Source organism: Cryptosporidium ubiquitum (genome assembly GCF_001865345.1).
Source record: "Cryptosporidium ubiquitum isolate 39726 chromosome Unknown contig_12, whole genome shotgun sequence".
Taxonomy (NCBI): domain Eukaryota; phylum Apicomplexa; class Conoidasida; order Eucoccidiorida; family Cryptosporidiidae; genus Cryptosporidium; species Cryptosporidium ubiquitum.
Genome location: NW_021639804.1, coordinates 750,161 through 775,478, shown reverse-complemented (window position 1 = coordinate 775,478; position 25,318 = coordinate 750,161). Strand labels below are relative to the sequence as shown.

Genomic DNA, 25,318 nt, shown 5'->3' with positions numbered 1-25,318 from the left:
CCTAAAACCTAAACCCTAAACCTAAAATCCCTAAACCTAAATCTTAATTAAAAATATTTTTTATTACATTAATTTCACTCTAATAAGTAATGATCTTAAAAAAACAAAAATAGTTAATAGTAATTTATATTTATTAATACATATTGTTTAAATTTCATTCGAAAAAATAAGTTGATCTTGTTATAAAAAAATTATGATTCATAATTAAAAAAATGTCACCCCTCTAATACCATATAAAGGAAATTCTATAAATGTGAATATTGATAGGTGTAAAAAAATAATTAAATTTTATACCCTTTTTCCCACAGCCCAAGTTTAAATAGTTTTATTTATAACATAAAGGAATATTTTGACCTAATTCTGTTTTTATACCTCTCATTTCGATTGTTGCGTTTAGCTGACCTTTCCTGAAAGTCTGTTAAAAATCTAATTCCATTTAATTCTTGATATAAATTAATTTTTTCTATACATTCGCTGAATCTATTTTTTAAACTACTAATATTAACGTTATGAAGTGAAAATATTTTCGATTTTAAAGAAATAAATGTCGATTCATTATATAATAATAAAGCTGTTATTTCAGATACAGTTATTTCTGAACTAGTAATCAATTTAAATATATCTCTAGCCATTATTACTTCTTCAGGTTTTGAAAATCTTGACCCAAAAAATAGAATAAGATAATTTAATTCAAACTCTACATTCCTTAAAATAGATAGTTCTAGAAAAGAAAGACATAAATTTAACCCAAAAGTCTCAAAGTCAATTTTCTCCATATTTAATGGATATTGAATTTTTATTTCATAATTATATGGCAATCTTCTGCTTGAAACACCCAGTTCCTTTCTTAAACACTTTAAAAAGATTCCAATATTATCACCAGCAATTGAGACAATCTTGTCCCCAACTGAATCTTCGTTATATATAATTAATTTTAAACTCTCATTAAATTCCATTCCACTCAAATCTTGATAAGAACAAGAAAGCAAATATAGTAAATAAGATGAATAAATATAGATTAATTTGTTCTGAAAAATTAATATTGTTATTGCCAAACTTTTCTTTGGGTCCAGGCATGAAAGCATGTGAGTACTAGCTAAAAAATTTTTAATTAGTTCTTTTCTTGTTTTTTCTTTTTTATTGTAAGAAGAATATAAAAGAAGCTTGAGTCGATTTATGTTTGTCTTATAAAAAAAAGAAATTAAGCTCAAATGCAAATCCTTTGATTCTTTCCCCTGCCAATAATTAACTAGCCCTATAACCAATTTAGAATTATCGAAATTTGATCTCAGGTCTTGCCAAAATTTAGTTAAAAAAAGGTAATATGAGTTAAAAACTAAAAATTCAAATTCCATTATAATTACATTTACAATTTCTTTAGATAAATTCGTTTCTAACTGTTTCTCTAAAATAACAAATTCCTCTTCTTTAGAACTTATATTTCGTTTGGGTGGCTTTGGTAATTTTTCTTTAATCCCAGAATACTCTACTGAAAATAGCTCTGAACTGCTTTTATCTATTTTTTCTGACACTACATCCTTAGGTTCTTCAGATTCAATATTCTGATTAGAACTTTTCTGACCTACTAATTTTTTTTCTACATTTGGTTCTGAGGATTCGGAATTAACGATATTAAATTGAAGAAACAGAATTAAATTTGTAACATTTAAAATTAATATTGTACAAAATTCAATATATATTTTCATTTCAAACAAAAATTCCCTATGAAATAAAATTTAAGGTTTTTGTGTGATTACTTTACAATTTACAATACACACATGTTCAATAATATTATTATTATATCAGAAACTCTCTAAAACACTGAAATTTATTTGTATGTTTGTATTCGAGATACAAATATTTTTAGAATGTGAGCTTTTTATAATAAAAACAAATAATTTCAGAAAATTGTCTAGAAGCATCCTTATAATTTACTTTAAAAAAAATTCAAGTTGGGTATTTTCAGCTCAAAAAATCTAAACAATATACTAGATAAGAGTAAAAGATAACTAAATATAATTTACCGTTAATAAGTTTTGAAATTTTGTTAATCTTCACAAATTGTTTTAAATATCATGTTTGGGTAGAAAACCCGCCTTAATAATGCACAATCCCAAAAAAAAAGTTTTCAATTTCTATTAAAATAATAAATCCACAAAAAAAAAAAGTCGAAAATTTTTAAATAAGTTATTAAATAAAATGTTTCTATATTTTGTATGGCTAAATATTTGAGTTGATTCTCATTTGTATGGATGGATTGTTCACTTGGGAGTATGGTGTATAATTAGATCAGTGTTAAATAATAGAACATTAAATTTGTCAAAAAAGTAGCTTCAAATTAATTAATCTAGATCAACCTCTTTAAGTTGAACATCCTTCTTATTTGTATTGTTAATTTCTGTCTCGAAAGTTATCAATCTTCTATAGACTGACATTAATTCCGTGAATCCTCTCCATCTTTCCTGTATAACCATGAAAACAAATAACATATCCCCCATAAATTTGTGGGCCGTGTAGTAGATTTCTACAGTCATTGAACCATGAAAGAATGATGGCCATAAGAAAATATTACCAAGGAACCAAGCAATTTCATTGGCTGAAACATACAAAAATTGGAAAAAGAAGGTACACTTAAAAGTTGAGTAGTAATTTCTAGTCAAATATTCATAAACTGATTCTAACTCTTTTGTGTCAACGTTATGTTCAGAATCTTCATTCAAAGCAAGGATCTTCCTATATTTAGCTTCTAGTTTCTGATTTTCAAAGTGAAGATATGGCAATTTGTAACTTGATAAAATTAAAATGATTAATTGAAATCCAAATATAATAAATGGAGGAAAAATTATACCATTCTTCAGTTTACCTAGAATAAAAAGCTCTGGAATTGTGGGTGAAAGTGTTATTAGTTCGGGAATAATTTTGAAGAATGTCATTGCTGCACTTAAAATTTCAAAAGTAGTAAGACGAACTTGTTTAGCCCATCTTGCTGTATCTTCTTGGACTCTCTGGGATGCTCCCTCAATTTCACTAATTAAGTTCCAACTCTTGAGATAATATTCTGTAAGTGCCTGTCTCCAGTAAAATACAAATATATTTACAAAGTAACTTCTTAAACACCTTAATAATGAAATCATTAAAAAATTTGCAGCAAAGTTGTTTAACGAAAATTTAAGCATTTCGTTAACTGTGCAATCTGAACTCTTCGATTCACAATCTGAGAGCCTTTGATTAAATTTCCCAAAAATTTTAGTCATTTTAATATTAAGTTCTGTTTCGAACCACATCATAACTATAAGTGTTATAATCAAGGGATAGGCTCTAAGCATATACTTTTTGTTAAATAAGTACGGTGCTATCATATTTTGTGTTTATTTATAATTTATAGATTCTCTTGATTCAATGTTAATAAAGTTAAGATTATCAGTCAAAATAATTTTATATAAGGCTTAAGACCTTAAAAATAATAATTTCCTTTTCTTCTTGTTACTTTTTCTGTAAATATGAAATTCTGTTTGATGCTTTAACTAATATTCTTATTCTCACAAATGCGTTACCTGGCGGGAATACTACCATAATATGCTAATTTTTCGTGGCAAAAAAAAATTAAAAATTGACATTTTCCCGGCATGTAATCAAAAAAAAGCTTTCCCACCTTACCCAAAAAAAAATGTGATTAAATAATTTATTGTAAAAAATTACTATCAATATTTTTGGAAATTTATTTTAGGAAAAAAAAAGAAATGTTTCTACAATTTTTTGGTGACAAAAAATATGCCTTATGGGCATATTTAGGATGGTTTCTAATCTTATGTTTAGCTATTTTTGAGTGTTTCTTTGACACTCACTCTAGCTACCTTATGGAGTACTATGCAAATTGTATGCAGAGTCTTTTAAATCCTACTCCTGGAGGTTACAAAGCTACTGTAAACGACTTCTTCCAGTTTATTTATGGTTTTTTATGGATTGAAATAGCAGGAGTTTCATTATGTAATGCTTGTAGAGCAATTTTGGGAAACTTTATTGCATTTAAATGGAGAACAGCTCTAAACAATTACTATCTGAAGAAATGGGAACACCTTAAGATCATTGAAGGTGCTTCCCAGAGAATTCAAGAAGATTGTCAAAAGTTTGCTGTAATTTTAGAAACTATTGCTATTGAAATGTTATACTGGTTTTGCAAGGCATTTGCTTTTTACCGACTTGTTGTTAAGTATGGTAAAATGTTATCTTTTGTACCATTCTTTGGATCTCACTCTCACTCCTTGTTATTTGCTGCTTTAAGCTTTGATTTAATATGTTTTATTCCATTAATTATTTCAGGAATTAAGCTTCCAAGCATTGAATATGAGAACCAAGTACTTGAAGCATCTTATAGGAAAAAGTTAATTTATTCAGAAGGAGTTTCTATACAAGATGAAGACCTTACAACAATCAGGAAACTTTTCATTGAAGTTAAAAAAAATAGCTTTCAAATGTATAAGCACATGATGTTCGTTGATTCTGCATCTACTGCAACTATTTTTTTCAGACAATACTTTGTTGGCCTTTTTATTATTCCTTCTTACCTAAAAGGAGACATAGATTTTGGTATATATACTGCTTCAGTGGCTGTTGTAAATAATATGCTCAGAATTCTTTCTTATATTCGACAGGAATGGAGTAATCTCATTGAATTACTTTCAATCAAACAGAGACTTGACGGATTTGAAATCTATTTAAAAGAACACAGTGAAACTCAGACATTGGTTGGCAATCAGGAGTAGAAAATTAACTTTTAGTAATTTTGTTTTACAGCTTATTATTTGTAATGTAATTCAATTGTATTGGTCACGATTTTTTTTATATCTATGATAAATTAAATATATATAAATTAAATCTCTGAAAAAAAAATCAATGATTTGTTTAGGAGTTTTAAACTTAAATTTTACTGTAACTCAATTTAATTTTTAAGTTCGAATCAATTTTTATTATTTTGTTGTCTACTTGTTATTCTTCCTGATTGTGTACAGCTAAAGTAAATATGTGCCAATAATTATATGTAGAATTGCAAATGCATTAAATAGGTTAAATCTATTAGTTTTGCTAAATAAAAAATAAAGAATTTTAGATTCTAAGTAATTAGAAGAAAGTATTGATAACAAATTGAAATAATTAAGAAACTTGATATTTTCAAGTGGCTTATTGTAAGGTAAACATGCACTAATAACAATAGATTATATAGATCACAGGACTTATTATATAATTACTTTGTAAAACTTGTTAGATATTGTTTCCGACATAAACTAGTGATTTAATTCTCTATTCTTGCATATTTTCAGATTTTTAGAAAAGCTAGGTACTTGTTCCGTTTATTTTATTAGTATAATTTCCAGTAGGTCCCCATAAAATATAATTGTTATTATTAGAGGAAGTTAATATATTGTCTGAAATATTATATACCGACTGAGTCTCATATATTCCCCATTCTATTCCGAAAGTTTTCTTTTCTTCCCTACCTTCCTGCTTGTAATTACCTTTGATTCCAACTCTTGTTCCTAAGCTTGATAAATTTGATTTTAATAAGGGAGGAGCCCCATTAATTGTTTCAAATGTGGAAATAAAACCAGAATATGATGAATTAATGATCTTTGAAACCAAAGTTTCATTATTTGTAAAGCTGTTGAGAGAATCGTCAAAACCTCCCCATGGTTTGTTTATTGAAGGTGAGAACGGGTCATAGCTTCCATCAGAAAGATTAAACTTTCGAAGAATTGGGAATCCTAAAAGGGCATAATCTGAGATAGCATTACATGAGCATTCGAACCTAGATGTTTCTTTTCCTTTTGATCCAGAAACAGTCAGTATGGTCCTACAAACAGATGTAAGCCACTGGTCTTTAATCTTTGCAGCACAAAGCATATTTGAAAGGTCCAGTTCATCTCCGGTTTGTATATTAACACTGAATTCTACTTGCTGAAGCATATTTGTGGCTTGATAGTCCACTGAACACCAAAAAAGTGAAGCAGAACCTATGTAAACACCAGGATTTTCTTTCATTTCAGTTTTGTTTCTCTTCCCAATATCAACTAGGCTATCATAGATTCTTTCAGAGCTGATTGACGCTGATGAAATTGTAAAAATGGAGCTTGAACAATTAGTTTGTACTTCTTGAGGATTATAAAGCTTCTCATTAAGCTTCAAATAATAGGAATTAATCAGATGAAGTTCTCTAAAGTCCATTTTTGTAAGATATTTAAATTTCAATGAACCAATTTGAACTCCAGAATAAGCCATAAAGAAGGATGTAGTATGAATATCAATATTTATACCTGAATATTTACCTGTATAATTTAGAGTTTGAGTAGGTCCACTCCAAAAAGAAAATCTATTAGCGACAGCTTCAACTCCTCTAAGAATTATATCCATTCTATCAGTACTTGGTTCAAGTGTTGTTCCAATGTCTTTATTATTAGCAAGGAGAAGATCTAAATTGTCCAAAATGAGATACTTTGTGCCAGGATTATTAGCACATTCAGCATTTAATGTTACATTTGGAAAAATCTGTAATGGTGCCAAAGTGTCTATTTTTAACCCTGGATTATTAAATGCGACTTCTAAAACTTGCTTTAAAATGAATAAAAGTTGATGTCTAGATGCAGCAAAATCTAGTGCTCTTGGAATTTGATTTGGATCCAAAATCTTTTCATATAGTAACTCAAAATAGTCCTCCCAAACTAGTTTTTGCGATATTGGCTGTAGTAAAAGACCAGAAAGTAACTGGAAAGCATCATTGAGAGAATAGTATGACACTGAATTTAGAGACGCTGCAATTGCATCTAGAATGTTCTCATCTGAGTCCTTTTCTTGCATCTTTAATATTTGTTTTGGACAAATTTGAGTTTCTGAATCAGGGGAAGAACACCAATGAGAAAAAAATGTATTTTTGATGCTAGATAAACATGGAATACTACAGCCACTATTTGAAGATGTTTGAGCTCTGAAGTATATATACCACGTATCTGTAATTGCAGGTAACCTAATTGTTTGTGGAAGAGCTAATAATGAATCTCCAAGTAAAATAACCGTAGAATCTTCATTAATAGTTGCAGAACTTGATGCGAGAATACCTACAGAAGGGAAAACACCAGATTGATAATCAGAGCCATAGAGAATCTTTTCTGCAAGTATGAAAATAGCGTCTGTAAGTACTGAACCCTCTGGATCAGGAGCAAAAACACTCAAGGTGCCCACAAATGGAGGAGATTCTGCCAACAAATAATAGGAATACATTGCTATCCCAGATGGAGGAGTTGCAGGGGCTGCTCCACTAAAGCTACTAAAAGTACCTACTCTTCCTGAAAATGGCTGGTTAAAGCTTGTGTAGAAGTTCAAAAAGCAGTCTAAGCTTCCTCTGAGACCTGCTGCAATAGGAGGAACTTCAGCTGTTAAAGGCAGAGTACCATGAGTTAGTAAATTAGATAAAGAAAGCTTTTCTGGCAATATCTTTAATTGTAAAGGCTGCATGTTCTGACAAAGTAAATATGCTGTAGTGTATATTGCTGTAGAAGCTGGTAATGAAGTTTCAGATCCCAAAGATAATTCGACACTTACATATGTATTTTCCAATGTTGAAATGTATATCGAATAAATAGAGTCTCTAAAGTGATCCCATGGTTGAGTCATTGAACTCAGCCTTAATATTTGAGGTAAGGAAATTGGAACGACCGGAAGCACCGGAAGTACATTACAAAAGCTATGTGGATACCAAGTTTCTTTATATGGATTATCATCCAGTACCGTAATTCTAAACCAGGAGCCTGCATCAAGATAAGTACTGAAGCTTTTTGGAAAATTTAAATCAGTTAAGTTCTGAACTATTAATGCAACCTTACTCTTATCATAGGATCCAGCAGGAATATTAAGTGACCAAGAATTTACTCCTAAAGCTCCTTGGTTAGCAACACAAGGTTCCAAGTTTTGGGAAATAGTACAATCTTCAGAAACCATTCTTTTAAGTTCAGTTGCTGCTTGAATTTGGGTGATTGACGTTTTTGGCTTAAAACAAAGCCATTCTACATTTATATCTCTCATCTCTTCATTGTTTGGAATATATCTTGGAGATCTACAACTCATTGCAGAGCCTGGAGAGCCGTATTGGCCAAACATTCTAAGAGTATAAGGTTCTCCTAAAGCAAAATAGTCAAACAAAACTTCAATTGAAGATTTTTCATATACATTAAAGGGGGATTTAACCATTATTCTTGGTCCATGGTTGAATATATCATAAATTATTGACTGTGAAATCCCTAATCCTGGGTATTTATGATTATATGGACGTAAATTTTGAGGTTCGTTTTGAGAAATACCACCAGAAACTGAGTATCTAACAAACTGACTCATTGTAGTTAACACTCCCACCATATGGCCTGGCTGAGTAAGGTAACCAGAATGTTTAAGTGGAGGTGGATAAAATTGACTATTTGAAGTTGGATAGCTATCCATAGAATCTGTATAGCAAAGAGAACCTGCTTTAAATCCTGCTCCAAGTTCATTTACAGCTAATGGGTACGTTCCATTAAAGAAACACCCACCAATGTAATTTGTATCCAGAAATTGATATCCAGGAAGAATATTTTTTAATTGTCCATTAGTATCTCCACTCATTGAATATGGAACCTTATTGAAAAAGAAAGTCCCTTGGAGAGTATTCATATGATAAATGTTTGAATCTGATGTATTTTTTAATAGACTCAGTGTTTGGTTTTTATCAATACTGTAATCATTTCCTAATTCTGCGTGCTCTGGATAATAAAATTCAAAGTTGCTTCCACAACCTTTGTAACCTGATTTTGGAAGATTTGAAGGAGGAAGTAACTTTAATGGTGAAAATCCTATAGGAACATTGCTCGCTCCCCATGAAGGAACAACTTTATTTTCATCCTTTCTCCAATCTTGATATAATTGAATTGGTAAGATCGCAACAGTAGGATATACAATTGGAATTATTCCTGCAAGTCCTTTTTTTGAAATCCAACTATTTTCTGATTGAGAATTTGAATCAGAGTTGGAACCAGAACTATTTACATTCGTGTAATTTCCATATGTAAGTGTGACGTTAAACTGATCTAAATAATACCTTTCAGATTGAGATCCAACCACTGTTACACCTGGTAATACGTCATCTGGAAGAAAAATCTTGTAAGTTAGTGGAAGAGAAAATGTCCCACTAAAATCACCAACAAAGTTTAAAAATGATGGTAAATCATATTTGTTTTTTCTTCCAAAGAAGTGAGAATTAATCCATTCAAACTTTGAACGAGTTCCTAAAATTGCACTGGATGTAGGAATTAAAGAAAGAGTATGCAAAACTACACTTCCAGGAATCAAGTATGTAATATTAGTATAAGAGTTTGTTTGAAATACTGAAAAGCTTGCCATGTTTAAATAAGACGCAAAATATGTGCATGCTCCTTCTAAAATAGCCGTTGAGTTAACATTAAGATGAGAATAACTACTACTTACTACTATTGTATCATCGAGGTTTTTGTAGTTACAACCAAACTCAATAGAAAATCCACTCTGGCTATTTGTATTTCCAATAATTATATTCACTGGATACATATGGCTGCATGGTGTTAGAAGTTGAGGAAATTGAGGATATGCATACAATGAATTGAAATAATCAGGGCCTTGATCACCTGTTACTACAATTGTAGTGTATGCTTGTCTAAAGTGAGAAGCAAATTGATCATAAGTGTGTGTTGGATAATTTCCCGGACTAGTTTGGCTAACAAATTTATCCAATAATATTTCAAGTATTAAAATAAGCAGGAAAAATTTCATCTTCCCCAATGTAAATAATATCTTTTTGAGATTATCGGCCCTTTATCTCATATATTGTATTTGTAATCATAAATTGAAAGAATTATTTGGCCCTTATTATACCTCTCACTATTTTCCAAATATCATTTTTTTTCTAAATCCTTTAGGTCCTTTATATTCATTGTTTACAAAAAAGTGTGGTAATCTAATTTTTAAAAAATTTGCTATTTGTTATTTAAAACTCCACACAATTAATATTTTCAATTTTATGTCCTTACCTTTTGGAGTCTTCAAGCACTAATAATTTTCTGGCAAGATTGCATGCAGATTTAATTTACTAAATCTTTGATCGGCATATTGCAAAAACTTTTAAGACCTATTTATCCTCAAACTAAAATATTATGATTCTAGTTATTTATAAGACTTTATCATCTAATATTGTCTTTTTAAAATTATCATGAGCCTTTGTTTTCATATTCTAGTTTATTAGTCTTTGTAAGTCCGCACTTTCCCGCCAAAATTCCAATATATTTTTAAATGTCAAATTAAAACTGTTGAATAGGGAGAAAAAATTATTACAGGTATTATTACGTATTTGAAACAAACTAATAAAAATTGAAGATGTCCGAAAAAGGTTACAAAAACCTTGTTAAGGAGAGCCAATTATTTGAAAAGTACTATAAAGAACAAAAAATAGTTCCTATCGAAGAATGGGAAGATTTTCTAAAGTACCTAAAACAAGATTTACCATCCACTTTCAGAGTGGTAGATGTTAGTCCATACTCATCTTCAATAAAAGAGTTTGCGAGGGAAATGGAGGGAGTTTCTGTATATTTGAATGAAAATAGTGATGAAATGGACAACTTAATAAAAGAAATTAAATGGTATCCCAAAGGTTTGGCTTTTCAAATAACAAAATCAAGAGACAAACTAAGAAGATCATCAGGTGCTTCAAAGGATTTTCACTCAAAACTTGTTTTGATGAGTGATGGAGGTAGTATTATGAGACAAGAAGCCGTAAGTATGTTACCTGTCTTATTTTTGGATGTGAAACCAAATCATTATATATTGGATATGTGTTCAGCTCCTGGCAGTAAAACTTCTCAGATTATTGAAATCCTTCAAACAGACCAGGCTATTACGGGAGAGTATCCCAAAGGTTTTGTTGTTGCTAATGACTTAGATACAAGAAGAGCTCATATGCTAATTCATCATACAAGACATTTAAATTCCCCCTCACTAATTGTTACCACTCACTCTGCAGATCATTTTCCAGATCTTTATTTAGATGATCCAGGGCATGATTCACTAAAGAAATTTTATTTTGACAGAATCTTATGTGATGTACCATGTAGTAGTGACGGAACATTGAGGAAAAACCCAAATCTATTTGCTAAATGGTCTATAAGCTTTTCTCTGGGTCTTCATAGGCTTCAAAGAAACATTCTCTTAAGAGCACTATCTATTCTTAAGCCGAAGGAAGGTTTGCTTGTATATAGTACATGCTCATTTAATCCATTAGAAAATGAAGCAGTTATTTCTTCAGTAATTAGTTCTTTAGCAGCTAGAGGAGTACAAGTGGAAATTGTAGATCCTTTAACTATTTCTGATATATCAAAGGAGGTTATTTCAAAAACCAAGTTTGGAAGAGGGATTAATACATGGAAAGTCCCAATTCCAAGGAAACAACTGAAAAAGAATAAAAACAAGAAAAAAAAGTGCGAAGAATCAAATATTGAATCAGAAGTAATTCAAGAACCTAAAGAATTCTTTGATAACTACGAAGAAGTTCCATTCCACTCAAGAGAATCCATTTTCCCATCAATGTTCCCTCCTGAAGATCCCAAAATAAAGGAGAGCCTATCAAACTGTATTCGAGTTTCCCCTCATCAAGAAAACACAGGAGGATTTTTTGTTAGTGTTTTAAGGATATTTAATTCTGAAAATGAGAATCATAAGATGGTCAATTTCAAAATAGAAACTCAAGATGATTATTTAACTTTGTCTGACAATCCAAATAAGGATAATATTATCAAAATGCTTTTTAATCCTTATGGAATCATTGATTTCAACCGAGAAAAGGTCATGAGTACTTTAATTTACAGAAACCCTAAAGGAGATTTTAATAGGGCTTGTACTAACAAAAAAAGCCTAGAAGAACTTAACAAAATGGAGAAAAATGATTTAAATGAGAAAGGTAATACAGACAAAATAGAAGATGATTCTACTATCATAAGTAACTTTAATAATGAACCTTCTATTCAAGAAATGGAGGACTCTAAGTTCCCCAGAAAAATGTGGCAAGTTTCTGAGAGTGTTTCTAAATTCTTATTTTCAGCTAAATCCAAAAATCCTCTCAGAGTTATCCATGCAGGATTTCCAGGTGTTGAACTGTCTAGATATAGAAAGGGTCCAATTACAATCGAAGAAGACCAGCTTATTGACATAAACTTTCCACCAATTTACAGATTCAATTGTGCATTCAATGCATATTTACATTTCAGTCATGGCCTTTCGCTTGACAACACTCCAAGATGTAAAGAGTTTTCTATTCAATCTGTGCTAAAGTTACTACAAACACTAGAAAAACCAACAGAAAATACTGGAGAATTAAAAGAATTCCATCCTTACAGAATTCCTAGGCATCTTCTTAAAGAAGAGGAGTATCCTGAACTCAAAGGAATTTTTGACCTTCCTGGATCTATTATTATTAAGCTAGATGTGAAAAGGCTCGGTGAATCTAAACCTATTTTCTTACCAGCTCATGTAGGTCGTCATCACGTTGAACTTTTATTGGACAAGTTTTTGAGGTTCTGCGTTAAATTCCACATTGAATGGCTATGTAAACAGCTAAATCTCTAGTATAGATGAAGATTGTTATTTATTATTTTCTCTTTTTTATATATAAAATTAAATCTTAATCACTAATTTAATTTTACTTCTATATACTAGAATCTTCTTGCGCTACTAATTAGACTTTAAGTTTAGATCCCCTTTCTCCATACATAAATGATTATAGATGTAAAGAAACACATATCAAATAGTGCTATAAAATAAAACGAACTAAACTTTGTTTTGAAAATTACAACCATATTTTTCTAGTAAAACATTTATTTGCTCAATACAAGGCTTAGAAACAGATGAAAGTTCTCGAAGTGCTTCCAGACCAGAATTGGTATCTGGATAACCTAGAGAGAGAATTAGATCTGTTCTTGAAGGTATAAGCTTAAACGCCATCATGGCTATTCCAATCTTAATAAATCCATGATACGGTCTCAAAGATTTATTATAAGCATCCCTAGCAGAAAAATGAAGGTCTTCTGCTGAAGCCGATATTAAATTTTCTATAAAGTGCTGAATAAAGTTTGCAGCTCTAACAGTCCACAAAAACTTAATTACTGCACTATTTGAATTTGATCTAATTTTATCAAGCGTATGAATCTTAATTTGAGACCTTAAAAACTCCTCAACCGACTTTGCATCAGGTGATTCTCTTTTCCAAACCTCTATAGCGTCGCAGGAGTTGCTTATAATGTCATTTCTAAGCATATTGCATACAAAATTATCACCCAAAGCAGAGTGATAAAAATCTGAATAAAGAACTGCAGCTTTACAGAATTGTTCAAAAAGTGGAACCGGTATTTTTTCCACAGTTTCAGTGTATGCCATGGAATTTCTAAATGCAGTGGCTATGTACTCTAAATTTGAATAGCTTTTCAAATTAACATTTTGTCTGAACTCTTTCAGACCATTACAAACTTTTACTCCATTCATCTCTTAAATACGACTAGGTTCTTTAATCTTTCCCAAATCTCCTTCTAAAGTAATAATTCTCATTCCTAGTAAAGGATTTCAGAATAAAATGATGTGCAATATTGTGACATTTACAGACTAAATTTTTGGGCGCCAAAAAAGATTCATTATTTAAGTTTAAAACATGCAAAATATGTATAATAGAAAAAAATAAGAGCATAAATCCCAAAGATGGTGAATCTGGGATTAAAATAACACATTTTAGTAAAGAAAACGCCATATTGTCTCGTATTCCGCTAATACTACTCTTCTAGCAGACAGTGAACAGCTTGGCTAAAGTATCAGAGTTGACATGCTTGGTTGCTCCTGGACCAGCTTTTTGGAGCGCCATGAGCACGCTTTCAATAGCATTTTCAGGTTGCACTTTCTGAGCTTTAGAACTCTCCTTTTCTGGGTGATCAGTTTTTCTTTTTTTGAGTTGACCGGTCCCAGTAATACCTGTATCTGTATTATCTGAGACTTCCAAAATCCCATTGTGCTGATAATTATTTGAATTAATTGATTCTTTATTTATCTTTCTAAGCCACGATGGAGGAAGTGTGTCTTTTGTAATTTCGTCCCAAAGGAGTCTTTTGGCTTCTCTTTCATCCTCATCGAGCAGCAGATCATTAATTTCTGAGTCACTAATTTCGCTTAAATCGTCAGAGCTTGTTATATTGTCATGGTCTTCATATCCCGAACTGCTAATTGTAGTGGAGAGGTCTGAATTTGCAATATTTATTTTCTCTCCGCCCGTTGATTCTATTAATCTTTCGTTGTTACCTTCGCCCTGAGTACTTTCCTTCGCTGTTTGTTTATCTTCAGTTTCTACATGGAAATCACCAAAGTCTTTAAAAAGGAAATGGAGAGGATCCATGGCCAAGTCTTCTTCAGCAGAGGTTGAGCCTGTGGATGTTGAAGCTCCTGATTGAGAGTTTTCTGAGGCACACTTAGCTTTATCAAATGCATTGATTAATTTGGAAGCAATATTCGTGATATCTTGTGATGTAGGTTCATCATTACAAAGTTTATCTTGATTAATGTCTAATTCTATTCCTCCTAAAAACTTGGGGAAACTAAGATTTTTTCTAGATCCTTCAAGGTCATCAGCCTCAATATCGATGGGTTCAGACTCTTCCTCCTCCTCCTCCTCATCATCCTGTTCTTCTTCTTGAACCTCTCGGTCACCCTTCTTTTTATCTTCATCATTACCTAATGGTTCGTTCCCCTTGTTATATTTAGAGTTCAAGTCTGCTTCAGAATCTATTCCCTCAATGGCCAATTTGTCTTCACCATTAGAAATTGCCAAGGCCTTATTTGCTTCATCCTTCAGACGGTTTTTCTCGAAACACGGTGGTCCCCTAACAATTGGAAGAGAGAGTAAATCTGTATTCTCAAACTCATCTGCTGTTAACTGAGCTGTGGAAGTATGCTTAAACTCTGCAAGTCTTTTTAATAAAGTAGGTGAAGAAATTCTTACTATCTGAGCAATTTCAGAAGAACTAACAGGAATTCCGTGATATCTGGCAGAAATAAGTAAAGCTGCTCCGCATAACCCAGTAGGTCTTCTCCCAGTAGTAATCCAATTCCTTGTTAATGCCTGGACAATCCTGACTCCTGTTGCTGCAACTGCATGAGTTTTCTCCCCTAATTTCATTTGAGCTGCAAATCTCTCCATAAACATTGAAGGATCAATATTTGGAACATGCAATCTAAGTAAACGTAAAAGCTTCATAAAAACTTGTCCTAAAACTTTTACTGGAGTTTGAAGTACATCACTGAAATCAATGAGCATGTGAGGTGTCTTCTCTCTCCTGCATATTGCATATAAACAAGCTGATGCAACGTGCATATTGTTTCTACCAATTGTGAAACTTCTCTGAACTGCCATAAGAAATACTCTTTGAGCTGATTCTATATGACTACTAGAAAGTCGTAACTGATCAGCGATTCTCTGTAAATTATGATAACCTCTCTGTAGAACGTGCTCTCTACTCTCCCTATTCCCATATACCATGGCAAATCCTCTAACACCCGAGGAAGGCACGAAATGTCCCACCATTTGCATTGAACCATTTGAACATTCACTAAATTGAAGACCTTCAACCATAGTATTCTCCTCTAAAACAGTTCCACAATTTGTACATATTGTCTCTCCTCTTCCCTCATGTACTTCAATGCTAGTACTAGAACATTGAGGGCAAATTCTCAAACCCATTTTCTCTATCCTTTTCTTTTTCCAAAACAGACCACTTCAATTCTATTCAATTAGTAAATAAGCTGTTTTCTCCCATCGGTGCCCTTCTTTGAGCACAGATTGCTTCTTTTATTTAAAATTCTTATTTTTAATGACTTTTAATACATGAAATCCTACATCAATAAATTATTCTCTCTAAAATTTGGCACACCCGCGTGCGCCATACCTCTGTGTTAGCCCCTGAATTCATTGTATTATTAACAAGATGAATGCAAAGACACGCTGCAAAGAAACCGTGAATGATTGTGTAAACAAAATGATGGAGAATATGAATCGAATTATTGAACAAAGCCAAATTTCAACGTTGGAGGGTACTGCGTACGATTCATATCTATCTTCGTTTTCCATGAAAATTCAAATTCATAAAATTGTAAGTTATTTGTAAGTGACTGGCATGTCACTTTACCAAAAAAATAAATCTTAACAAGAGGAATAGACATTGATTCATCAGTTGATGGATTTTCTATCCTTTGTAGTGATTATAAGGCATCAACTAACACTCATTGATTGTTTTGATTCTTACTTTTAGATCCAATGTTGCCAAAAAATACAACAGGTCGCTGCTGAAATTACTTTAAATGACTTATTAAATGATCCAAAGCATAAATTTAATCAGGTCCAGTTATATAAGCAAAACTATCTGACAAAACTATCAGAAATAGATAACTTCCAAATATAAAAATCTAGCTTGATTTCAATAAGTAATTTTCAATTTAACAACTTCATTAGCTTTAAAAATATCAATAAATAGTTATTGAGCATTTAAAAATATAAAATCCCAAAACATCTGTTTCTTTTTAATAAAAAAAAAAGATATTACATTAATTTGATTATCTATGTTTGAGTCTTAATTAATTTATTATTAATCACAAATTAACCATAGCCTCGATAAATTCTTCAGTGTTTACTAACATATACTTTAAAGATGTGGTTACAAGTGATTCTGCACTTATAGTTTAAAGATGTCGAGTTGATCTTTATTATAAATACAAAAATAAAGATATATTTTGGTACAATTTTGAGACAAAAAATATACCTGAAAATATTTGTCATTCAATTTTTGACAATTCAAAAAGAATTTCGATCAGAGTAATCATCACAATACTCAATATCTTCGTCTTCTGTGAAAAGATCGTCATTGATATTGGCGTCTTTCTCATCCCCGTCAAATCCAAACTCTACATCAGAATTAGAGTCTGAATTAGAATTTGAGTAAATACAAAGTCCTTCATTACTTGGGGAAGAATACTGGTAATATTTATCTTTATCCGCCATTATTTCAGCCATAAATTCCTCAAAAACTTCATGTGGCTCTAAGTTTAAATCATTGTTTATTTCTGAGCTGTTTTTTCTGACAATCTTGTCAATACTAGAATCATATTTGTTTCTCAATTCATCATTTGAGAGTATTTGGTATGCATTTGAGATCTTTTTAAACATCATTTCTTTAAGTTCTGTATCCGGCCTATTTCCATCAGGGCACCACTCTAATGCAAGCCTCATGTATGCCCTATATATATCCTCTTTAGAACAATCTTTGTTTAATTCCAAAGTATCATAATGTGTGTTGGTCTTTTCAATATATGAGTTTCTTTGCATTTCACAAAGTTCGCTTTGAATTTTTGTTTCCCTTAATTATAAAATCCAGGCGCCCAAATTTTTAAGATGCAGCCACTAACACTAAAATAAAAACTAATTAATTAATTAAAGAGCGAATATTACTGATATATATATTTATAGTATCTAAAATTATGAGAATTCAAAGACAAATCTGAAAAAAAAGCAAAAACTATATATATATATATATATATATATATTAAAGTGCAAAAACTTATTAGATCCTCCCTAATAAATTGTGGTGAACAGGCAAATTATTTAGCTTCCCAGAAAATGACAAGTACACCACCAATTATTGATTTTTATCCCCACAAATCAACTCCTTTGCTTCATTTACCTTAGAGGCGACATAGTTAGAGCCTCCATTATCTGGGTGATTCCTTAGCATTAGCTGCCTGTGAGCCTCCCTGACTCTCGCCTTCGACGCAATAGGAGGTACGTTTAATATCTTATAAGCTTCCCTAATACTCATTGGGTTCTCAAATCCTTTAAGTTTTAAAGGAAATTTTCTCGTAGACCCTATTAAAGGTTTGACTACACTACGAGGAACGAGCCCACCTCTTTTTGCTAATAATGAAGTTCCTCTTGCAATTATAAAGCCAGCCCCAGCAGTTATCATTAGAAATGGCCAGATCATTTTCTTCTTTAGTGTCATAATCACATTTGTTTTTTTTTTTTTCAGGGTGCTATTAAACAATTAAAAAATAAACTATGGCGCCAAAAACTCAATTTCAGCAGAAAAAAAAAAGTTAATTATATAAATAATAGTAATTATGAATAATATCGGCAAATGTTGGTCAATTTTTTATAGTAGCAACTTTTGCAGCTCTAAGAATCCTATCATGGATTTTGTATCCAGGTAAAAGTTCTTCACAGACTTGGCCTTTAGGCTTAGATGCATCTTTAACCTCAAATACTGCTTCGTGTTCTTTTGGGTTAAATTGTTTACCTAAAGATTGGAATTTCCTGATTCCATATGACTCAAATACCTTATCTAATGTCGAGTATGTCATGCCAATTCCGTTATATAAGCTTATAATCGAATTTTTGTCGGCCTTTTCAATGTCAACAGATGATAATGCTCTGGAAAGACTATCAGAAACATCCAGTAAGCTTCTTGCAAACGCTGAGATTGAATATTCCCTCGCTGCTTCTAAATCTTTCTTATGCCTTTGTCTCAAATTCTCATTTTCTGCCAATGAACGCAATAGTTTCTCTTTAGATTCTTCTATTTTGTGGATATAATCGCTTGTGTCCTTTTCAAGAATCTTAATTCTCTCCTGCAAAACTCCAATCTTTGCAATTTCTGCCTCCCAAATCGCTTTTTCCTCTTCTTCGCAGATCGTTGTCGACTTTGACTTGCTTGATATAGTCCTTGTACCCAAGTTCCTTAAAAGCTTCCTTCCAAATAAAAAAATTTGGCCCCTAGGAAAATTGCTCAACAAACCCACTCTTGTTAATCCAGCACCCAAATTACCTCCTAGGGCCAGATATGGTAGCATTTTATCTGCTACCACCACTTAGTTATTAAAGGCACAAAAAATGATTCTTAACCGCTTAATCTGGTTCAACCTCAGTATAGCGCCAAAATACTTTATCCATGAAAATACCATTAAAATGCTTGAAAACCCAAATAATTATCTTACCAAGTGCCCTGATTGTTTTATTATTTGAAAATCAATAACTAGATGATCATATTGTCATTACTTGTTTAATATTCGAAGTTTGTTTTTTTTATACCTTAAATGCAACATATATTATTATTCGTTGAATGAACAAATTCAACTAAAAATATCAGAAAATATGAGAATAAATCAAATTTAGAATATTTAACCATCAAAACTTCTCAAAAAAACTAGGCAGCAGATTGATTTTTTTAAAAAACTATTTTTATAATATGCATGTAAAAAAAAAAAAAAAAATTTGCAATTTTGGATTTGGGTATTTAGTTTACAAATTGGCGTAAAGCGGGAAATCCATTATCATGGGTTTTATTAGTCATGTCTCGTGGAGATAATGGCTTTGAGCATTAGTAATCAAAACATTCATTTTAGAACATTTTATTTAGTTAATCTCATCTTTTTACAATGGGAAAATCGAAAAATTCGAAGATCATTAGTGAAGCAGAGCCATTAGTTGCGTCTAAAAATAAGAGCAATGGTATTAATGCGTATATTCTGGTTTCCTTGGCATTTCTCCAAATGCTTGTAAGCTCAGGTATCATTCTTGGTTGGCAGTCTTTAGCGAATATAATTAAAGATAATGGAACATACAGATTTCTTTGTGAAGATCCATCTCTTCCTTGTGTAGAGGAAGAAGTGTATTTGGCAAATCTTATGACTATTTCTCAATCCATTCAAATGTTTTCTGTATTATTCTTAAGTATTATGATGGATTTCATTGGGCCAAAATTCATGGCAGTTTGCCAGTTTATTACTGCATTAGGTACATTTATGATTGCAGTTGGTGACCCAAAAGGCACAGTTGATTATATTTGGCTTGGTGCCATTTTACAAAATTTGTGTGGTTGCATTTATATCCCATCTTTCATTCATTTATCAAATCTTTTTCCCAAAGGTAGAGCTGTTGTCGCATCTACATTCTCAACATTGTATGGTTTTTCATCTCTTACCTTCCTTGCTATACAAATAATCCATTCTCACTTTCAAACTACACTAAAAGCATCACTCCTTCCTCTAGCTCTCATTCAAACATTCTTTGTTTTGTTCAGTTTACTCCTTCCGAACAAAATTATTCATTTAGGAGATACTTGTGGTTTTTCATTAAAAAAGTATGGCTTTTATTCCATTCAAAGTACCTCTAACGAAAGTAACTCTGAAAATCACATCAGTATCGTCGACAATCATGCCAAAGAAAGAAACTCCAGTTTCATTGAATCTAAGATTAAGCCTTTATTAAAGTCCATTTTCTCCAAAATGTTTGTAGTTCAATTCCTCTTAGAATTACTTGTAGTAGTTTCAGTCAACTTTTATGTATCAACCCTCTCATTACAAATAGAGGAGCTCAGTGGCTTAAGCTCAATTGAGGAGAGAAAAAAACTTGGATATCACTGGTCAACTATATTTACAACCATTTCTCCATTTGGTTCAATTGTTGGTGTATTGGAAGGCTATTTAGTTGATAAATATGGATTATGGAAATCATCACTTGTTCCAATCATACTTTTAGTTCTTTGTGCATCATTTAAATTGGTGCCAAATGTTCCATTCCAATTACTTACTTTCATTGCATATACAACCAGCCAAGAAGCTGTATTTAGTTCAGCTTACTCTCTTTTTACTTTGGCAATACCTACCGATGTTATTTGTACTTTTGCTGGAGTAAACCTATTATTACAGTCATTCCCTGTAGGATATCTTCCTCAGTACTTGATTTCATTATTTAGTCAATATGGGTGGACTTTCCGAGAGATCAACTTTATGCTTATTTCTCCAACAATTATTGTAGGAGTCATTTACGTCAAATTCTTATATACTCTCGAAAAAAAGTCTAAAGCAATTATGAGTGAAACACATTAGTCTGTGTTAAATTGAATATTCATTGATCGCCAATTATTAATCCTTCTTTTTAAAAACGGATCTATTTATTCCTTTTTATTGCTGTCATCTTCATTGGTAACCTAAGTACTTGTCAAAACTACTTTCGCTTAGATTCATCACAATACCAGTATCTATTTATATTCTAGAGATACAAAAAACAGGATCGTTTGAACTATTGTTCCTGAAAACAAATACGAAACCAAATAAAACTTAAGTTAGGTAAGTAATTATGCATCAAAGTTCACGAAATAGTAATTCAGGCTCCCTACGCCCATTTAGGTATGATGCAAATCAATAAATAAATACTAATGTAATTAAATTCAAATATCGAAACCTTATTCCATAAGAGAGGCAAGTCTCATCACTGCCACGAAATGTAAGAGAGAAGAAGAGAAATCTGGGATTTCTGAAAGTTTCTCTGCAACTTCCTTAACGTGAGCATTCTCTGGGTGTTTATTGACATAATTAGCCAACAATAATTTGTTCTGGTCAAGTTGGATACCAGAGAGGATTGCAGCTCCACTTCCGTGCTTGCAAGCAACAACAACTGCCTTAGAATCGGTATTCTTTCTAAATTCAATCAAACTTTGAGAGTTTTTACGTGGGGTGACTCTTGCAAGAATCTTGCAGTTCTTCTTGGATTCGGCATCTTCAAAGTAAAAGCCTCCATTAACATAGAAGTTGTTGTATATAGTCGCCTTATTCTTGTTATCTACGAGGGCTGTAATAGCTCTGCACTCGCTCTGCATTGGACCGACATTTGTAATTGGGCCTTTGCAGAGTCCATTATAAATGAATGGATCATTTGTAGTCTTGACACCATCATAATCGAATTCTTTGCATAGTGGCGAAGATGAATCCAAATGAGAAAAGAGGAAGGAGCCTCCCTTGACCAAATTCGAGATAATGCCCATACCTTCCTTAACAATAGTCTCTGATCCAGAAGAAACTTCAGATGGGGCAGCGAATAATTGGTAATCACGAACAGTTAGTGATTTAAGGTCATTCAACTTCAATTCGACAATTTCAGCCCCTTCCATTCCACTCTGGATTGTCAATTTCATTCTTGTAACGGATTCCTGAGAAAAGCCCTCTATAAACAAGGCAACCTTTGTAAAAGGAGCAAATTTAGTTTGTCTTAATGATTTGTGTTCCATAGAGAAGATCGATGGAAAGACACAAAACAATGTTACTATAACAGTTAAAAGACTAGTAAAACACTTCATTATTGATCAATTTTTATAAATATAGTATTAAGTAGAAATTCACTATTTAAAAATTATGCAAAATGATTGAAGTGATTTCACTGGAAAATTATTCTCCCCCCTAATACGTTCGATTCACTTTTGGCAAATACTTTATTCTCCTCATTTATATTGTCTACTTGTTTTCTTTGCTTATAATATAATAAACATTTTGGGGTACCGCGTCTTGTCTATCCACTTTTAATTTGTTAATTATATAGAGATAACTGCAATATTGTCTAAATATTGAAAACAAAAAGAATAGTGAGAATGAATAAAGATGAAATGAATGTGAATGGATGATGGATAAAGTTAAAAAAAAAATGCAGTAATTTGTTTTCCAATATATTTGAATAGTGACAAAATGGGTTTAAAACGAATTTTAATGAAAAGTGTCATTTGATTTAGAATTGTAGATTTGTGTTAAAACATAACTCTTTACTTAATAACTTATTTATAAGGTGAAAATAATGTATTCAGATCTAAGTGTTGTTGGTTCGTTAGAAGGGGTGGAATGAGAGTAGGGATACAAATATTTGTCATTGTTGAGAAGAGTAAACATAGAAATTAGGTAGAATAAATTAATTTAAAAAAGACACTAAATGTTGTAGGTATAGGGTATTACGAAGAAAAAAGATAATTAGTTCACTATTTAACAATCACTTGGTATCGTTGGCTTCATTAAATGAGTATTTGTTTCTTTGTGAAATATTAAATAATTGAAGTTATCGTAGAAATAGTATATGATTGAGCAGATAGAATAGTTGGACTATAATATCAAGCAATAATAACGGAATGGAATCACTTTTTGGCTCTGCCTGAGATATCAACAAAAACAGCCTCTGATGATAGAAGTAAATTCTGATTCATGTTAAAAATCTCAGAAATTAGAGTGCATCTGTCTAACTGAATGGTCGATTCACCCTCTACTTTTTCATGATCTTTAACTCTAGAAATAATGACGATTGTTTGGCCTGGCTGAATTGGTTTCTTATAAGCCAGATTAAGAGTTTTTGTAACAGGGAATTTGAACAGCTGAGTAGCAAGAATTCCGAGACAATTATCAACTAAAGTAGCAGAAAACCCACCATGAACTACATTTGGGTGACTTTCAATATTCTTTCCAAGTTCAACAATTGTAATTATTGATGGAGATTTTTCAGCCTGTTTAAGCAAGTAGACCTTTGTGGAAACAATGCAGCCGTTCTTGTTAAAAGTATTCATTAACTTATTCTCATTGTGAATTAATGATAAAATACTTTCAGTAATATCCTGAATACCCTGCTTATTTAAAATATCATCCAACCAAGACTTAGATTCAATATTTTGAGAACCTAAAGAGTCAATATCTATGGAATCCATAGATGTTGAGACAGTGCTCGGAATGCTTTGATGTTGAAGTTTAAGTTCTGATGTTTGACTCTGCATTTTTAATTTTAAATTCGGATAAGTTTACTCTTTAATATTAACTAATGTTATTTCTCCTCAGATCCAAATAATATTCTATGATAAAATAATTTATATTAATAACCGCCAACTTAAATAACCAAATAAGATTATTTAAAGGTAATTTACAAGTCTTGTTTTTTTCCCACCCCAACAACATTGGTGCAAATAGTATACATATATTGAGACACCGTCTAGAAAAGAAACATTTATTATAGCTCATTTTAATTAAAACTGTAACGAAACTGCTATGATCATCTACATATTTTTAAAGAAATGTGGGAATTTGAAGAACTCATTTGAGAAAGCTTTAAATTCCAATAATCATATATTTTAAAATTCACTACTTTTGTAATTGCCTAAAATATATTTTCTCAACTTGTGTTTATTACTTTTACCCTCGCAATTTATATTTATCGGTACTGAATCTAAAATTTGGCCGCCCAGCCACAACAATGCAATGGGCGGGAATTTTAGCGTAGACTTGTCAGAATATGACTTAGGGGAGAACTGATTGGGTTTTAAGAGGTCCTTATTGGCGCGTGACTGTAAATATTTTCTTTAGATCTTGAATGGAGTGGCAAGGGGATGGATGTGAGGTTAGATTACATGAATCCAACGAAAGTAGAAGAAGGTATAGATGTAGAAATTTTGGAAGGAAAGATTAATTCCTTGAATTTGGAAGATTTAGATCCAAGGGAGAAATACTCAAGAGTGGTTCAAAAAAGATTTGAGAGGTCAATGAAGGAACTAGATGAAAGAGAAAATCAGAGTCACCCTTTTGTTAAATGTAGGTCATGTTTCTTGGTTAAGAAGGATCACTGTATATGTACGAATCTTTCAAGGCTTGCCGATCAGATTAAAAAAGTCCAGACTTATCCAGAAATCAAATTTATCATCTTTATGAATGATCGGGAGTACTTTAGATCGTCAAATACAGGAAAGCTCGTGAAACATTTGATTCCTGGCTCAGAGATCTTAATTCATGGAATCCCAGGTAGCTCTGAGAGGTTGGAAGAGATCCTTTCTCAAGATTTAGAAATCTATAACGAGACGGTAATATTATATCCTAGTAAAGATTCAAAAAGTGTTTTAGATTATTTTTCGGATCTAAAAGAAAATAAATATTTCGAGCTTTTGGGTAAAGAACCTGAAAATTCGTTGTTTTCTACGGAATTTTATAGGAAACTAAAACTTAAGGTAATACTTATTGATGGTACTTGGTCCCAAGCAAAAAGTATTAATAAATCTTTACCTAAACAGATCAAAAGGATTGTAATTAATAGCAAATTAATTTCGGACTTTGGCCCACTCAGAAAACAGAATAAAGCTGGAAATATATCTACAGTAGAAGCTTCATCTCTATTAATTAAGGAAATTAGAGAAATGCTTTCGAATATAATAGGGGACAGCATCACAACTGAAAACTTGTCTCACCTTAATTTGCAATCTGATCTTCTCGAAGAATCTTTGAAATTATTGATCAAACATGTTATTGCTCAATGTAAGAGGGAATATCTTAAAGAAATTCTTGAAAGCAGAAATGAAAAAAGATTTAGTACGCACAAACGAGAAACTTTATGAATTTTTTAGTTACTAAA

The 25,318-nt window shown here is 31.7% G+C and overlaps 15 protein-coding genes across 15 annotated transcripts; 5 read left to right on the top strand and 10 right to left on the bottom strand.

Annotated features, from left to right (window-relative positions):
• Positions 1 to 329: 329 nt before the first annotated feature.
• cubi_02127 (uncharacterized protein) lies at positions 330 to 1,706 on the bottom strand (the record flags this gene model as incomplete). Its single annotated transcript, XM_029019139.1, has 1 exon — positions 330 to 1,706. The coding sequence occupies one exon, from the start codon at positions 1,704 to 1,706 to the stop codon at positions 330 to 332; it is 1,377 nt and encodes a 458-aa protein (XP_028876613.1).
• A 636-nt stretch (positions 1,707 to 2,342) lies between these two features.
• cubi_02126 (transport protein) lies at positions 2,343 to 3,359 on the bottom strand (the record flags this gene model as incomplete). Its single annotated transcript, XM_029019138.1, has 1 exon — positions 2,343 to 3,359. The coding sequence occupies one exon, from the start codon at positions 3,357 to 3,359 to the stop codon at positions 2,343 to 2,345; it is 1,017 nt and encodes a 338-aa protein (XP_028876612.1).
• A 381-nt stretch (positions 3,360 to 3,740) lies between these two features.
• cubi_02125 (envelop protein) lies at positions 3,741 to 4,763 on the top strand (the record flags this gene model as incomplete). Its single annotated transcript, XM_029019137.1, has 1 exon — positions 3,741 to 4,763. The coding sequence occupies one exon, from the start codon at positions 3,741 to 3,743 to the stop codon at positions 4,761 to 4,763; it is 1,023 nt and encodes a 340-aa protein (XP_028876611.1).
• Positions 4,764 to 5,331: 568 nt separating this feature from the next.
• Positions 5,332 to 9,822, bottom strand: cubi_02124 (uncharacterized protein; the record flags this gene model as incomplete). The annotated part of the gene is made up of 1 exon (XM_029019136.1): positions 5,332 to 9,822. One exon carries the CDS (start codon positions 9,820 to 9,822, stop codon positions 5,332 to 5,334), a length of 4,491 nt encoding a protein of 1,496 aa, XP_028876610.1.
• Positions 9,823 to 10,422: 600 nt separating this feature from the next.
• Positions 10,423 to 12,663, top strand: cubi_02123 (SUN family methylase; the record flags this gene model as incomplete). Its single annotated transcript, XM_029019135.1, has 1 exon — positions 10,423 to 12,663. The coding sequence occupies one exon, from the start codon at positions 10,423 to 10,425 to the stop codon at positions 12,661 to 12,663; it is 2,241 nt and encodes a 746-aa protein (XP_028876609.1).
• Positions 12,664 to 12,864: 201 nt separating this feature from the next.
• Positions 12,865 to 13,575, bottom strand: cubi_02122 (glycolipid transfer protein; the record flags this gene model as incomplete). Its single annotated transcript, XM_029019134.1, has 1 exon — positions 12,865 to 13,575. One exon carries the CDS (start codon positions 13,573 to 13,575, stop codon positions 12,865 to 12,867), a length of 711 nt encoding a protein of 236 aa, XP_028876608.1.
• A 289-nt stretch (positions 13,576 to 13,864) lies between these two features.
• Positions 13,865 to 15,811, bottom strand: cubi_02121 (cyclin domain-containing protein; the record flags this gene model as incomplete). Its single annotated transcript, XM_029019133.1, has 1 exon — positions 13,865 to 15,811. The coding sequence occupies one exon, from the start codon at positions 15,809 to 15,811 to the stop codon at positions 13,865 to 13,867; it is 1,947 nt and encodes a 648-aa protein (XP_028876607.1).
• A 244-nt stretch (positions 15,812 to 16,055) lies between these two features.
• cubi_02120 (uncharacterized protein) lies at positions 16,056 to 16,529 on the top strand (the record flags this gene model as incomplete). Its single annotated transcript, XM_029019132.1, has 2 exons — positions 16,056 to 16,220; positions 16,380 to 16,529. The coding sequence occupies 2 exons, from the start codon at positions 16,056 to 16,058 to the stop codon at positions 16,527 to 16,529; spliced, it is 315 nt and encodes a 104-aa protein (XP_028876606.1).
• A 389-nt stretch (positions 16,530 to 16,918) lies between these two features.
• Positions 16,919 to 17,449, bottom strand: cubi_02119 (uncharacterized protein; the record flags this gene model as incomplete). The annotated part of the gene is made up of 1 exon (XM_029019131.1): positions 16,919 to 17,449. The coding sequence occupies one exon, from the start codon at positions 17,447 to 17,449 to the stop codon at positions 16,919 to 16,921; it is 531 nt and encodes a 176-aa protein (XP_028876605.1).
• Positions 17,450 to 17,759: 310 nt separating this feature from the next.
• Positions 17,760 to 18,104, bottom strand: cubi_02118 (DnaJ domain-containing protein; the record flags this gene model as incomplete). The annotated part of the gene is made up of 1 exon (XM_029019130.1): positions 17,760 to 18,104. The coding sequence occupies one exon, from the start codon at positions 18,102 to 18,104 to the stop codon at positions 17,760 to 17,762; it is 345 nt and encodes a 114-aa protein (XP_028876604.1).
• Positions 18,105 to 18,264: 160 nt separating this feature from the next.
• Positions 18,265 to 18,969, bottom strand: cubi_02117 (Co-chaperone GrpE; the record flags this gene model as incomplete). Its single annotated transcript, XM_029019129.1, has 1 exon — positions 18,265 to 18,969. The coding sequence occupies one exon, from the start codon at positions 18,967 to 18,969 to the stop codon at positions 18,265 to 18,267; it is 705 nt and encodes a 234-aa protein (XP_028876603.1).
• A 585-nt stretch (positions 18,970 to 19,554) lies between these two features.
• Positions 19,555 to 21,006, top strand: cubi_02116 (uncharacterized protein; the record flags this gene model as incomplete). Its single annotated transcript, XM_029019128.1, has 1 exon — positions 19,555 to 21,006. The coding sequence occupies one exon, from the start codon at positions 19,555 to 19,557 to the stop codon at positions 21,004 to 21,006; it is 1,452 nt and encodes a 483-aa protein (XP_028876602.1).
• A 356-nt stretch (positions 21,007 to 21,362) lies between these two features.
• cubi_02115 (uncharacterized protein) lies at positions 21,363 to 22,253 on the bottom strand (the record flags this gene model as incomplete). Its single annotated transcript, XM_029019127.1, has 1 exon — positions 21,363 to 22,253. The coding sequence occupies one exon, from the start codon at positions 22,251 to 22,253 to the stop codon at positions 21,363 to 21,365; it is 891 nt and encodes a 296-aa protein (XP_028876601.1).
• An 819-nt stretch (positions 22,254 to 23,072) lies between these two features.
• cubi_02114 (uncharacterized protein) lies at positions 23,073 to 23,699 on the bottom strand (the record flags this gene model as incomplete). The annotated part of the gene is made up of 1 exon (XM_029019126.1): positions 23,073 to 23,699. One exon carries the CDS (start codon positions 23,697 to 23,699, stop codon positions 23,073 to 23,075), a length of 627 nt encoding a protein of 208 aa, XP_028876600.1.
• A 606-nt stretch (positions 23,700 to 24,305) lies between these two features.
• cubi_02113 (uncharacterized protein) lies at positions 24,306 to 25,301 on the top strand (the record flags this gene model as incomplete). Its single annotated transcript, XM_029019125.1, has 1 exon — positions 24,306 to 25,301. One exon carries the CDS (start codon positions 24,306 to 24,308, stop codon positions 25,299 to 25,301), a length of 996 nt encoding a protein of 331 aa, XP_028876599.1.
• Between the last annotated feature and the right edge of the window lie 17 nt (positions 25,302 to 25,318).